Consider the following 15682-nt stretch of genomic DNA (forward strand, 5'->3'; position numbering starts at 1 on the left):
TTAGAAATATTTTAATTACAGGAAGCTTTTAATGTAAATAAAAGTAAAAAAATTACCTAGATGACACAGGAAATTCAACCATCTTTGGTATAGCATCCCTGTTGAGGTATTTTCTGCCATCTAATTTATAATGGTAATCAGATGGCTGAAAATGGGATGAACACACCAAAGAAACTTTTGGCAATGTGGCTTCTGGGTCAATTGCCAATGCAGCAAACCAAACATTTCGTTTCTCCACATTGGCAGGGAATCTAAAATATTGATGTTAGTGTTAGTTACTTAGCTTTCAAAAACCTTTGCCTAATCCTAATCATAATTTTTTTATTATATGGTGAAATAGAGTAATACCTAAAATTGTTAACTTAAAAATAAAACCTTCTCTAGCTTGATTTACATTTTTCGCACATAAGATCTACATAATGATAATTAAACAATATTTTCTGGAAAGTAACAATAAAGTAGTTATGACATGCATTGCTTTGATTACTGGTTTATTTAGATCAAAATATCAAAAATTTTCAAAAAAAATAGGCATATTATTGTTAGTGAAAGCTAAAACACAAAGTAGATCTCCACAAAATTTATTAAAAAGTTTTTAGCTGCCCTATTTTATTGGTACTTTGTCTTGTAGCTCCGCCACTGACCGACAAGCATGTGTTATTTTAGGGTAAAAACACACGGAGCGGTTTGTGCCGAGTCGGCCACCGCTCGGCGGAAAAGCGGCTTAAAACACACGGGGCGTCACTACAAGTGCTGACGGGCGATTTTATTAATTCAAAATATCAATGTTGTCTAGTTGTAAATTGAACACGACGTTGAAAGCATTACATATGGCTTCTTCTGATGAAAGTGATGATGATTTGTTTTTTTTAACAACTTCATGCTTGTTATACAAGAGAATAAAAAAAAAGAAACGCAAATATTGGATTCATCCTATAATCAATGAGAGAAAAAATAAAGGATTTTTTTCACTTCACCCATGAAAGCGTCGGTTACCTCTTCCCAAGAACTCGTTTTTTTAATCTTATTGGAATAATCTTCTGAACGCATATCCCAAATTGCTTGTCTAAGGTGAATTTCATTAATTAATTTTTCAATGTCCAAGTTTTCCATTATTAAATATTTCACTGGCAACACTGAAGTACGAGAAAATAAAAAAAACGCGACAAAACCGCCCTACGTCTGTTTCAATCTATTAGCAAACATGTAATGACATGCCGACCAGAATCGTAAAACCGTTCGCGGCGCATGGTGTTCGGCAGGGTACGCGCGGCCACCGCGACTGCGTGCCGCTCCAAAAAGCACCGTCTGTTTCATTCAACAGAAACGACATAAAGCAAGCGCAACTTCGGCGGCCGACTCGGTGGCCGAATCGACACAAACCGCTCCGTGTGTTTTTACCCTAAAGGTTATTTTCCACTTACCTGTGAAACATTAATTCTTTGATTCACAAACTTAGTTTTTCGGCACACAAAACACTGATTCACCATAATGATTAATAATAATGAACTAATCACTTGAAAACAGGTAAGAAACAAAAGATAAACACGAGACCAAACAGCACAAAAGAACGGCAACAAAACAAAACAAATATGGCGTCAGTTTACTACGAACGGTACTACGCCAAATAGTGGGCAAATACGATTTTTGATTGGCCAGAGAAGAGGTGACGCATGCTCGAATAACTGGAAACTGTTGTGCGGCGTTGCCACGTTTACAATATAATTATTATAAATGATTATAGTAGCCATGTTTTATTAAATTCTATTATTGCTAAGTTGTGTTCGATAACTAAAATTTATCCTTGTCATTTCTCTCAATGCAACTGGTGTGAGAAATAAAATAAATTGGAAGCCGTTAACCCTTGTTTCAACTATACATTTCGTGGGCACTGCATGGAAATCAACTAAAAATTGAGGAGTTGGCATAAGCGCCTAGTAAATTGTGGTGGGGTGCAAACTGTGGGAAGTCGCGTTTAGACTGTGAGCTCATGATGGCGAAACGCTAAAATGTAAACAGACCAGTCTATCTTGTAAATGTCTCTGTTTGTGCGTATTTCGAACGCTAATAAGTTTTACCGGGTACGTTCATAAACGAGTTAAAAAGTTGCCGGACGTGTCGGGCGATCGTCCGGTAATGATTATCAACGCACCCCAGGATACGCCCTTTTTATATCCTGACAAAACCTCATAAATCGACCCGTCACCGATTGAATGTCCCCCAAAATGTTCTGACGATACATCCACTCTCCAATGTAAGCGTCTGCATAGATGATACTCGTGCAGACTCCCAAGTCGTTTTTTAGCCCTCTCCATGCCCTTTCGATATTCTGCGGGTGGTATCGAAGGGGTACTAAATTAGGACCTGGTGCTGGTCCGGTGAAATCATCCAAGCATTCATCACTGAACCGCCCTTCGGCCACCCAAATGGGATCCAATGGTCTTGTTGGTCTGACGAACTCCACCGAATGGTTTACTGTCCCATGTCCAGAAAAAGCTTCACCACAAATCCGATATGCCCTCCATTCGTCGGAACATATGAAGCTATTCACATCAATGAAGTCTTGCATTATCGGAATAAGAGTATCTCGAGTACGATTTTCCACCAAAACCGCAAACCTTATTTTGGTGGTCCTAGAGATTCTACCGAAGACCCAGTGGTGGTTCCACATTGTTGCCCGTCCAACGTTGTATTTCGACTTGAAGAGGTGAGTCTCATCCACCTCCACAATATCTTGATCGCCCCCTAACTGACGAAAATCATGCCACGCAACTTTTCTGGCCACATCTCTGCAGTACTGGTACCACGCTACTGCAGTGTCTCTGGAAACATGGACGTTTTCCACGGCCGCTACGACTGGTTGCCCCGTCAACCAACAATAAACAAGTTTCACTATCTTGTCGGCGCCCATCTCCGACAATCGTGCACTTTCCAGAAACGTGTTTTTTGTAGGTTCAAGCCTATGTTTGGCAGGACATCGAAAATTCCACCCTAATTTCCTTCCTCTGTCAGTCGAGTCTTTCAATTTCTCGACCACAATTCACAACTGGACACGTTACGACTTCGCCCCTTGCCGGAATTACGCCCAAATGCTGAACCAGCCGAACTCCTTGGTGATTAGCAGCCCGTTTTTCCTCCTCATTCCAGTCAGTCCCGAGATAAACCCCTAAAGTAAAAATGTCTAGCCTTTCGCCGCCGTTAAACAAATCAACAGGATTCATTTAAAAAAAAAAATTTTGGTAAAAGTGGCACAAAAACAAACACAATACTCAACAACAGCAGTAAAACGCAACGCATCAGTAAAAAGTCTAAACTAGACTAACGTATTTTAACGAAATCTTCATATATTATTCAAAAGAACACCGCCATAGAGGTTCAGTGGTGGAGACGTAAAAAAAAAATCCGCCAAAAGCCGCGTATAAAAATAACTCCCTATTTATTATATTGAAGATTTGCCATTTCAAGACAAATACTTACAAGATTTCTTTAGAAGACTTAGCAAAACAAAACTTAAAATGATGACATATAATATTTTATTTTTTACATATTACAGCATACTAATACGCAGTACGTTGTAACAGAATAGTAGGCGTGCAATTCGACCTAACCGCACCTATAGTAGGCCCAGACATAGTTTTATCTTTGTCGGGTATCGCCTCTGCGACGGTGTGAGCCAGAGTTCAGCCCAGTCAGCGAGCATTCAAATTCGAAGTTTACAGAATACAATATTAAAAAAATGAAAAAATCATGTTCTGTCAAAATTGACGTATTTTTGACAGGTGAAGGTGACGTCCAAGGTCGAAAATAGAAATTCTATCAACGTCAGATTTGAGGAATTCGGTTAGTTTAGACGTACACCAAATTTAAAAATTTTAAGTTGAAAACTGTGGAAATTATCCGGTTTTCCACGAGATCCCTACTTGGCTAGTTCAGTCCTGACTTAAATGTACTTTGAGAAATAACCAATCAGCTTAAAAATCTGAAATTTGACACAGATATCGCCAAAGGTGATACTTTTCGATAAAAAATGAAAAAATCATGTTCTGTCAAAATTGACGTATTTTTGACAGGTGAAGGTGGCGTCCAAGGTCGAAAATAGTAATTCTATCAACGCCAGATTTGAGGAATTCGGTTAGTTTAGACGTACACCAAATTTAAAAATTTTAAGTTGAAAACTGTGGAAATTATCCGGTTGTCCACGAGATCCCTACTTGGCTAGTTCAGTCCTGACTTGAATGTACTTTGAGAGGTAACCAATCAGCTTAAAAATCTGAAATTTGACACAGATATCGCCAAAGGTGATACTTTTCGATAAAAAATGAAAAAATGATGTTCTGTCAAAATTGACGTATTTTTGACAGGTGAAGGTGACGTCCAAGGTAGAAAATAGAAATTCTATCAACGCCAGATTTGAGGAATTCGGTTAGTTTATGCCCGTATTTATAAACGAATCTCAATCTCATCCTCAAGTACAACTTGGCGAAGTACGTCTGGAGTCTTGAGTACGACACAAGTTTTATAAACAAAACTTCGGTAATTCTCGGCAAAGCATAACCAAAGATAGTTTTGCTAGTAATTTTTTATTTTTTAACTTCATTTTCTAGTAACTTTCGTGTTACCTTCATTGCCAATGTCAAAAATGTTTGGCAATTTACCTGGAACGCGGAAGTTATTTTTTCGTTTTTACGCGTTAAGTTATTTGAATTTGGTTTGGTGGTTTTCTTTTTTAAATATTTATTATTTCCCTTGAGGTACGTATTCAACAATAATTTTATACATATCTTTACCATCTATATGCCTATAGGATCATAAAGAAATTTTTTGATGGCTAAAATAACAGCCTATACCCAAAAAGAGAAGCTTTTGTTGGCTAATTTAGTAGACAAACACAAATTAGTGGAGGACAAACGAACCGACGCAGCAACTGTACAAAAAGAATGGACAGAAATTGCTATAGAGTATAATTCCCAAGGATCTATAATAACTGTGCCCAGGAATGCTGTCCAACTTAAGAAACTGTGGAATAATTTAAAACAGAAGTAAGATGATCAATAGAAATGTTTATGTGGGTTGCTCTATATAATTTTATATCGTAGAAAAAGAAGACAAAACACAGAACAAACATTTCACCGACTAGCAACTAGAGGAGGCCCACCTTTAGACATCCCCAATGATCCAGTTATGGACGCAGTTGATGTGGCTGCCCCATATGCGGATGTAATTCTTTCTTTCCCCTGGAATAGCACAGCTACTTAAAATAAACGGAAACTAAAGGTAGTTTGTCTTTTGCTTTTTACTGTAGGTTACAGTTTTGGTCTTTGATAATATTGTTTGTTGCCTAAACTTATTATAATAATAATTATAACATTTTATTCCACAACCAGAACAAATTGATGTTGATGTTGATGCCATTGTTACACAAGAAAAGAATAAAGATGAGAACTCAAGTGGCAATTGCAATAATACATTCGTTCTTAAGGAAAATGTTTCACCTATATTAAAAAAAGGTAGCAAATGTAAAAATGAGAGTATATTTCAAATAATATATCGGTGCATAATTTAAGCGCCAACAACTCCCTTTCGTAACCGAAAATGTGCTATAATTCAAAGTGAAGCCAATGCAAGACTGCGGAAGCTCAATGACGCCATTGAACAACAAGCTGAACTTCATCAAATAAAAATGAAAGTCGAACAACAACTTTTTCAAAAAATTCAAGCAGAAAGGGAAGAAGCAGAGGCCAAAAGGGAAAAGGCAAAAGCAGAGGCTGAGCTTGCCAAGTTACAGCTTGAACCTTATAAAAATAATAATTATCCCTAATTTCTAGTTTATATTATATCACTAATTTATATACAGGGTGACCGAGATAAAGGTAATTCCATAAAGATTTCAGAAAAAGTAAGAAATAAAATGTTGCTTGAATGGATGAAAAGTTGCAGACTGGCTTTAAAAATAATCCGAGTTTAAAAGATTTTAAATCAGTACCGTTTCGTTCATATAGGGTGAAAACCAAGCAAAGACTTATTCCAAAAATGTTCTTCTCTAGTAACTTCCATTTAACCAACTTTGTATCTCCAACAGTTTCCAATATTATGTATTATGTCTGCATCATTTTAAACGGGATACACTTTTGTTATTATGTTTTTTTTTAAATGTTGATGTATAAAGTTACGTCTAAATATCAATCCCAATTCATTATTTTCAGCATTACGAATTGCTGGTAAATCCCTGGGTAACTCTTCACATAACTCATTTTCAAAATTAATGTTATCTTGATATAATCCGATATTATATAAAACAGCACATGCACAAATTATTGCTATAGAAGTATCTAATTTAGTGGTTAATGTTCTTCTTAAACATGGGAATCTTCTTTTCCAAACTCCAAACACACGTTCGACAATGTTTCGTGCCCTGATGTGTGCAGTATTGTAATTTACTTCATTTGGGTTGCCTACAAAAATGTATATGTTAATATAAAATTACAATTAATTTATTTTTCAAGTACTATTTAAGTTATATGTTTATAACTTAATTTAAATTATTACAAACCTGGATTAATAACAGGAGTTAATAAATTATTTCTACAAGGATATCCGTTATCACCTAATAAAAACCCTTGTAGCTCCCTTTGTTCAAATCGCACTCGTAAAGCGCTTCTGTCAAAGATAACAGAGTCGTGAGTCGATCCTGGATGCCTCACAACAATGTCAAGTATCTCCATGGATGGTCCAGCAGCTACCTTTAATTTTTAAATGAATACACATGAAAGTATACTTATTTTTCATAATTATATAAAATGTTAACCAACCTGAACATTTAATGAAAAGTAGCCTTTCCTGTTTCGAAAGACTTCTGCATTATCACCACCAGGACTAGAAAGTGGTATGTGTGTGCAATCAATGCATGCACCAACTCCAGGAAATCTTGAAATTTTATAAAATTTTCTAATATTATCTTGTTTGTTCAGCAAGGCTTTCACTGACTCTTTGAATTATCCCACTTACAGTTGATTGGCTTATTCCTCTTAAGTCTCCTGAGACAACCTAAAACAAGAAGTCGTTCTTAAATAGCAATAACATCTCTATTTATGTACTATTTACTTGCCTTAATATATTATTATTTTATTCCATGTAAGAAAATTTAACATGTACTACAAAATTACATACTTACTTAGAAATTGCCTGTTGCTACGAAACCCAGAAAGAGCAGGAGTTGAAATATAGGCGAAATTGGTAAACCTCGATTATCTGTTTTTAACAAATCACTTTCAATAAGAGGTAAAATAATATGTTGAACACAATCTTTTGAAAACCTATATCGATGTTGAAATTCGTGGTCTCTGAGTACTAGAAGAGGATTTTTTGCATCTCGTATATACCTTTTCGGCCGTCTATAATTTTGTAACATATTTTCATCATTGATGTATTCCAAAAATTCATCTGTATCCTCTATATCAGCATGTGCCATACTGCAATTATTAATTATATTGAAGATCTATGGTTTATACTTGAACAATTTGTGGTAACTATACTTACCCAGTATCTATTTCCTGAAAAGTTGACGAAATAAACCACAAACTTTTTGATTTTTTTATTGTGTTTTGATTTGAGTTTTTAAACCCTCTACTTTCAATTTTAGACAGTTTTATTTTGAAACGTCAAAAATGAAACCAAGCAATGCTCAAGTCAGGTCAATACCTAACTTGAGCAAGTCTCGATGTAAGCACGACCGAAGTACGTCTTAGAGGTTAAGTTAGGTTTATAAAACAAAAAACTGTACTTGAGTACGACTCAAGTCTGAGAACGAGCGAAGCATTGTTTATAAATACGGGCATTAGACGTACACCAAATTTAAAAATTTTAAGTTGAAAACTGTGGAAATTATCCGGTTTTTCACGAGATCCCTACTTGGCTAGTTCAGTCCTGACTTAAATGTACTTTGAGAGGTAACCAATCAGCTTAAAAATCTGAAATTTGACACAGATATCGCCAAAGGTGATACTTTTCGATAAAAAATTAAAAAATCATGTTCTGTCAAAATTGACGTATTTTTGACAGGTGAAAGTGACGTCCAAGGTCGAAAATAGAATTTCTATCAACGCCAGATTATATTTATATCTAATAAGAAGTAACAAAATTTTATATTTCAAATATGCATTTATAGCCTTATACGTAACTACAGTTTTTTTATCAGCAAGTTTTTAATTCAGGTAAATAGTTAATGTATACACTTCTTTGTAAGGAACAATAGGATCAAATAACCAGATGATAACTAGTAGTGTATTAATGCCTTATATTTTATATTAAATAAATAAAACCAGAAAATAAACATTTCGGCGATCGACGCAATTTACGAGGTGGCGTCGCGTCTATGAACTGTAACAATAGAGTCAAAAGAAGCCGCGGTGCTCCACCATTTGCGTGGGGCATTCTCTGAAATAATTTTTTTTTCGGAATGTTTTTAAGATGAAAATAATTTAACCTATAATAATAACGGAACAACCTAGGAGCACTAAATTCAAAATAGGGATTTTGGAGAGTACCGTTTACAGTTTTGAGAAAAAAATTAATAAATTTTAAGATTATCACGATTATTTGACAAGCAAAGGTCATGTCAAATATTGAATTCCGAGAAGCCACCTACGGCACACTCGAGATATCCAGACTGAACGTTGGTATCCCAAATTTCGAGTTTTTATTATAAAAACTGTTAAAGTTAAGGCGTTTTTTACAAAATCCTTTGTTCACAGGAGGAGCCGCACTAAAATATTGACGTAGAAAGCTATCAGGGCTACGTAGGCGGTTCAAATTTGGTATGTGAATTATCTATAGTGCTTTTCATCGTTTCCTAACGCAAAATTTATAAAACGTTTATTTTGACATATATTTGACAGTTCAAGGTCACCTTGGAGATCAAATAGCGAAAAACAGACTTTGGTAAATTCAAGCCCTTTAATTACCCTGCCCATATACCAAATTTCAAAATTTTGTCTCAAAAAATGATGAAATTATCGCGTTTTCTACGTGAACTCTGCATATAGGAATTGCTAGATCTAACTTGACGTAGAGGGAAAACTATTGAAGTTAAAGTGCTCAAATTTGGTATAGGGGTTATTGATGATGCTCTTCACGATTCTGGGTAATAAAACGAAAAAAAAATTGAAATTTGTCATGTTTGACAGCTCAAGGTCGCCCCCAAGGTCACAGAACCGGCATCTGTTAACGTCAGATTCGAGCCAACACTACACACTCTACATACAGAAAGTTTCAGATCCATATCTTTAAAAATACGAAAAATATAGCGTTTTCCACGAGAGCCCTACCCTTACCCCAAAATTTTTTATGGCTAATACTAAAATTAAATCTTTTTGCCTTTTTCGCACCTGCAGTATGGTTAACCTGGCATTGACAGATAACTATTATCACAAAAGTGATAGTTTTTAGGTACATGATTTTATTAACTTTTTCGTTTTTGTTTTGGGTTCCGGCTTAAAGCTACAACTTTTTATTTAATATTTACAATTTATGTACTGGCAGTTGTCAGTCTATATGTCATGTAATAACCTCCATAAACTTATCATTTATAATCACCTTCAATTTTTACAGTGAATACTAATACTTAAACTAAATTTTGTTCTATTAAGTGGGCTTTACTTTTTGCAAAAACACTTGGAACCTTATTTTTATAGGATGTTTTGGATTCTACAAACAATTCTTAACATATTTCATGCAACATACTCCATACTGATATTCAATTGTTTTTAAACAAATGTCAAAAACACTTTTCAAAATTATAGGCCCCACAACTTTAACTCTACCAAAAATGTTAGGTTAGTAACAACAAAAACGTCTTGCAAATCGCGGTAAATTTTCGAACATCAAAAAATGACATACGTCAACGTCAAATGTCGCACTGGCGTTAGCACAGACCAAACATCCCGCCACCCTTGAAAGGACGCACTTTCAACCAACACTATTCATTGTCTACACCTTCATCACCTCGTAACGGCAACACGCAAATCTTCCGTACAGCTCTTCTAAAGGTACCTTCACTGGTGCTCACTTCAACCACCCGTACTATGCCATCTTCTCCTGGAAAGGTTCGTCTTACGATGCCCATCTTCCATACCATGGGAGGTAGGTTTTCTTCCTTTAAAATCACCACGTCACCTTCTGAGACGTTATGAGTAGTATTTTGCCTCCATTTAGTTCTTTCTTGTAGCGAATGTAGGTAATCTCTGCACCAAGCTTTCCAAAAGTGTTGTATCAATAATTTCATGTGCCTATATCTTGGCACTAATGTGTGACGCGACTCATCGACTGTAACTTCAGGTAAACTTCTTAGAGCTCGACCAACCAGAAAATGACCAGGTGTTAGCATTTCTAAGTCATCCTTATCCTCAGTAAGCCTCATAAGAGGTCGTGAGTTAACAATAGCTTCTATTTGAGTAGTAATTGAATATAATTCCTCAAAAGTTAAGTTTACGCCTGTTATTATTCGTTTTAGATGATGCTTAAGTAACCTTACCGCGGATTCCCATAAACCCCCAAAGTGAGGAGAACGCGGTGGTATGAAATGCCATTCTATATGATTATCAAGTAAAAAACTTCTAAACAACGGATCTTTAGAAAAGTCAGCAATTTCGGATAACTGTCTATTGGCCGAAACAAATTACCAGCATTATCAGAGTAAATTTCGGAGCATAAGCCTCTTCTAGAAACAAAACGTTTGAATGCATTTAAGAAGCCTTCAGCTGACAGGTCACTAACCACCTCAATGTGGACTGCCTTAGTCAAAAAGCATATGAAAATACAAATGTAGGCCTTAATTAATTTTTTATTACGTAACTTGCTATCTTTAATCGTATAAGGTCCTGCATAATCTACTCCACATATCATAAATGGTAAACTTGGAGTGACTCTTGATCTAGGCAAATTGCCCATTTTCTGAACTATATCGCGTGGTTTTACTCGAAAACAAATCACACACTTTCGCAGTACATCACGCACACAACGTCGCCCACTAAGTGGCCAAAACCGTGTGCGAATATTAGATAAAACTGTTAGAGGTCCTGCATGAAGATCCTTCAAATGAGTATCCCGAATTAATAGTGTAGTGAAATGATGTTTTGAAGGTATTATAAAAGGATGTTTAACTTGATAAGCTAATTCAGAATTTCCAATTCTACCTCCTACTCGAATTAAACCATTTTCATCTAAGAAAGGGTCAAGAGAAAGTAATTTACTGTTTTTAGGTAAGTTATTTCCCTTATTTAAAATGTCAATCTCAGATCGAAAACACTCTACTTGAATAAGTTTGACAATTAATATTAAAGCATTATCAATTTCGAAATTTGACAATTCTCCAGAAATTCTTGTTTGATTCTTATTTAGAGAATGTTTGAATCTTAAGATATATGCAGTCACATGTAAAAGTTTACCCATGGTTGAGAAACGTGATATGAATTGATTTGTTTCATTTATATGTTTACTGATCAAAGAAGTAACAGTTTTAAGCTTTATTTCTGGAATTTCAATCATCTTTAAGTCAAATTTGGATTGTGGCCATTTACTTGGAGTTTGTGAGAGCCATTCAGGCCCATTTAACCAATTTGACAGTCTTTCAGACTCAATCGGACTACATCCTCTAGAAATTAGATCAGCGGGATTTGACTCTGTGGGAACGTGTTTCCATGAAGCTGACCTTGTTAAATCTTGAATTTGTACCACTCGATTTGATACAAACTGCTTTAGATTAGCTGGTTCATTAGCAATCCAAGCCAGTACAATAGTCGAGTCAGACCAGAATGTGGTACTGTCTATTTTTATGTAAATGCTATCAATGACGCTCTTATACAGCTTGGCCGCAAGTAGAGCACCACACAGCTCTAATCTAGGTAGTGTTACTGTCTTTAAAGGTGCTACTCTTGACTTAGCACATGCTAGTTTGACTAAAACATTGCCATCAATATCAGTAGAACGTAAGTAAAGACAGTCTCCATAGGCTGCCATGGAAGCGTCACAAAAACAATGAATTTCAACCCTAACAAAATTTTTAATTAAAAACTGTCTTGGTATTTTCATGTCACTTAAAAATCGTAAATTCTTGTAGAACTCATTCCACGCTAAATAAAGTTCGTTAGGAATTGGATCGTCCCAACCAACTTTAGAGAGCCAAAGTCTTTGCAATAAGATTTTTGCTCTTATGATAATAGGGCCGATCAACAAAATTAAACCCAGCAGAAGCTAAAACCTTTGATACTTGTTCAATGAGTGACAATGCTGATGGAATGTCTGAACAACCCTGAAGCCAATCATCCATATAAAAATTTTTATTAATTGCCTTTGCTGAATCAGGATATAAAATTAAGTTATCCAAAGCCAATTGTTTTAAGCATCTGGTTGCTAAAAAAGACGCAGAAGAAGTACCATAAGTAACGGTGTTTAATTTAAAATGGATTAATGGTTGAGAAGGTTCAGTCCTCCAAAGTATCCTTTGATAAACCTTATCGGGTTCATCAACAAGTACACAACGATACATCTTTGCAATGTCTGAAGTAAAAACTATATTATGAATTCTAAAGTTTAACAAAATTGAAATCAATGAACTCTGAATGCATGGCCCTGTTTTCAGAACATCATTTAGTGATAAATTAGAAGTTGTTTTACAACTTGCGTCGAAAACAACGCGGTATTTAGTTGTTAATGAGGATTGTTTCATAACACAATGATGTGGTAAGTAGTAATTTGGAAACATATCTATTTCAGCTGTACTTGAAATAGGGCACATATGACCTAAACTTTCATATTCCCTCATAAAATCAATATATTTAGCCTTCAACAGAGGATTTTTAGTTAATTTAGCCTCTAAAGATTGAAAACGTTTCAAAGCTGTGTTTAATGAATCCCCTAATTGTAAATGATTATTTTTAAAAGGTAAGCTTACGATAAAATTACCTCCTTTATCTCTTTTGTGTGTGTTTTGAAAATGAACTTCACATTCATTTTCTTCTCTTGAATAGGGCTTAGTATGTGGAATTTCTTCTATTGACCAAAATGACTCCAAATCCTTATTTAAACTTTCTAAACCCAAGTCAGTGAGTGAATGACAACAGTTTTGTGAAGAATACAATGATAGCTTATTATCAAAAGGTCCTGAAATAATCCATCCTAATTTGGTATTCTGTATAATAGGTTTTTTGTAACCAAGGTTAATTTGTGATTTTAACAACAAATGATAAAAAATGTTGGCACCTAATAAAATTTGAATTTCAGCAGATTGATTAAAATTAGGGTCTGCCAAAGTTACCATTATCAGGAATCTCAAGGCATGAACAATCAAATGTAGTTTGAGGAATGTTATCAGTAATTTTTTCAATCACTAAGAATTGAAGTTTAAACTCATTATTATTAACTGTTGATTTAATTTTGGTTTTAACCAAACTATTGACATTTGATACAGATGAATTAATCCCAACAATTGGTATATTAATTTTTTCTGAATTCAATTGTAATTTTGATTTAAGGTCCTTGACTATAAAATTGCTTTGCGAACCGGAGTCTAACAAAGCTCTGCAAAGAACTAGTTGTCCATTAATGTCTTCAATATAGACTAATGCTGTAGATAAAATAGTAAATGATCCATTATTACAGTGTGTAGTTACTGACTTTAATGGTAAAGCTTGCTGATTGATATCATTATCACAAGCTGCTGAAGCTTGAGAACTATTAAAATGATCATATACATTCATTTGTTGAATTTTAGACTCAGTAAGGAGAGCTGTTTGGGTAGTATCTTGATTATCAGCGTCATGTGAAGCATTATTTTTATTATGTATCAAATTACCTTCATATGAAGTTTTAGAATTAGGCCGAAAATGCAACAGAGAATTGTGTTTTTTGTTACAAATTTTACAAGAACCCATTCTACAAACTTCAGGAGAAGAGTGATCGTTTCTTAGGCAATTTGTGCAAGCCTTTAGTCTTTTAATTTCTTTGAAACGAGCCGAAACAGGCAAACTCAAAAACTTCTTGCAAACATAAATAAAATGATCTCCTTGACAAATTATACACCCTTCCCTATTACCTGCGTAATTAGAATACACCTTAGTGACCTTGAGTTGTACAGATTCTAATAGTTGACATCGATCAAATAAAAAAGTTTTAAATTCCTCAATAGTTGGACTTACTATATCTTTAGTTTGAATTTCCCACTCTCTCTTACTAACAGTCTTGGGTCTGTGCGATTTCGTGGGGTCTCAATTAGTGATTGACTGACCACTACCATCAATGAAAGCAATAGACTGCATTTGTTTGAAATAACTGTTGTAATATATTAGGTTTAACTTAATGATATAAACGTACAACGTGCTATATGCACACTTAATTCTCTACCAAAAATGTTAGGTTAGTAAACAACAAAAACGTCTTGCAAAATCGCGGTAAATTTTCAAACATCAAAAAATGACATACGTCAACGTCAAATGTCGCACTGGCGTTAGCACAGACCAAACAGTGGATGGAAGATCTACATCATCGAGCGTAGTTGGTGAAATTTCAACGGCAGGTGTGTGGTCTTTTTCCAAATTTTTTTTTTCCTCGTTTTCAGGATTTGGCTGGATTTGCTTGCTGCCCTTATACGCTGCTAATTCTTGAGCATTAAATATATCCTCTTTAATGGCAGCTCTATTTATTTTATGGTTTGTTCTATCGTCGTAGAGTCCAGTGATTTGAAAGGCCCGTTTTATTAAAGCTGTCGGAAAATTAGCCCATATTTCTCCAATCGTAACAGAAAATTTTGCTTTGCTTAAGGACGTTCCGTAATTTTCTCTTTGCCATATTGTAAGCTTCTCATCCCATGTTTTCTTTAAAATTCCAAATGGCAGGGCATCCAAGGGCTGCAAAATATGAGTCGTATGTGCAGGTAACTTTAACAGCGATACATTTTCTTGTAAAGCTAGCCTAATTAACTTATCTGAAATATGAGACACATGTCCATCAAAAATTAGAAGCAAAGGTCTTTCATTTGGGCAATTATTCAAAAAGCTATTCTTGAACCAAGAATAAAAAGAATCGGCTGTCATCCACCCGCTTGCTGTTTCCGCATATCCTGTATTAGGAAATGCATTTTCTGGCATCCATATATCCCATAAATGCTTCGCCTTGTATAGAATGAAGGGGGGCAGTTTGTCCCCATTTGCAAACACAACAAACAGTATTGATGTGTTTGTTCGTCCTGTACCTTGAGTATGCCTAAAGACAGCTTTGTTCTTTTCGGCAACTACTTTAGTATTACTGGGGTCATGACAGAGGGACGTCTCATCCAGATTAAATATTTGGGATGGTTTATCACGGAGACCCAAATCATCTACAGTTTTTTCATACAAATCAAAAAAACCATAAATCACTTCTGGTTTGGTTTGCTCTGTTCTAATGCTTTGTCTTTTTATGGTTTTTTTGCACGATAAGTTATGCCTCTTACAGAAGGCGGTAAACCAATCCTTCCCAGGAATGTTATTTTTAAATCTTGTTTCAATATGGTTTTCGGTAACATAGGTTCCAACTAAATTCAAAATTTCCTTCCGGCTCATACCAAAGCCCCAACGGCTTAATGTCTTGATGTTTGCTGCAAGTTCTGATTCTATTATTAGAGGAAGATCCAATCTCCTGCCGGGTTTACTTT

The 15682-nt window shown here is 35.2% G+C and overlaps 1 protein-coding gene across 1 annotated transcript; it reads right to left on the reverse strand.

The window, feature by feature from the left end:
• Positions 1-2143: 2143 nt before the first annotated feature.
• On the reverse strand, positions 2144-9317 carry LOC145735627 (uncharacterized). The gene is made up of 2 exons (XM_081989617.1): positions 8934-9317; positions 2144-3181 (listed from the first exon to the last, which is right to left on the reverse strand). Exon 2 carries the CDS (start codon positions 2909-2911, stop codon positions 2144-2146), a length of 768 nt encoding a protein of 255 aa, XP_081845743.1. The 5' UTR covers positions 2912-3181; positions 8934-9317.
• Positions 9318-15682: the final 6365 nt, after the last annotated feature.

The sequence above is a fragment of the Ips typographus genome, linkage group LG11, assembly GCF_016097725.1.
Source record: "Ips typographus isolate SLU linkage group LG11, UJ_Ityp_2.0, whole genome shotgun sequence".
Lineage (NCBI taxonomy): Eukaryota > Metazoa > Arthropoda > Insecta > Coleoptera > Curculionidae > Ips > Ips typographus.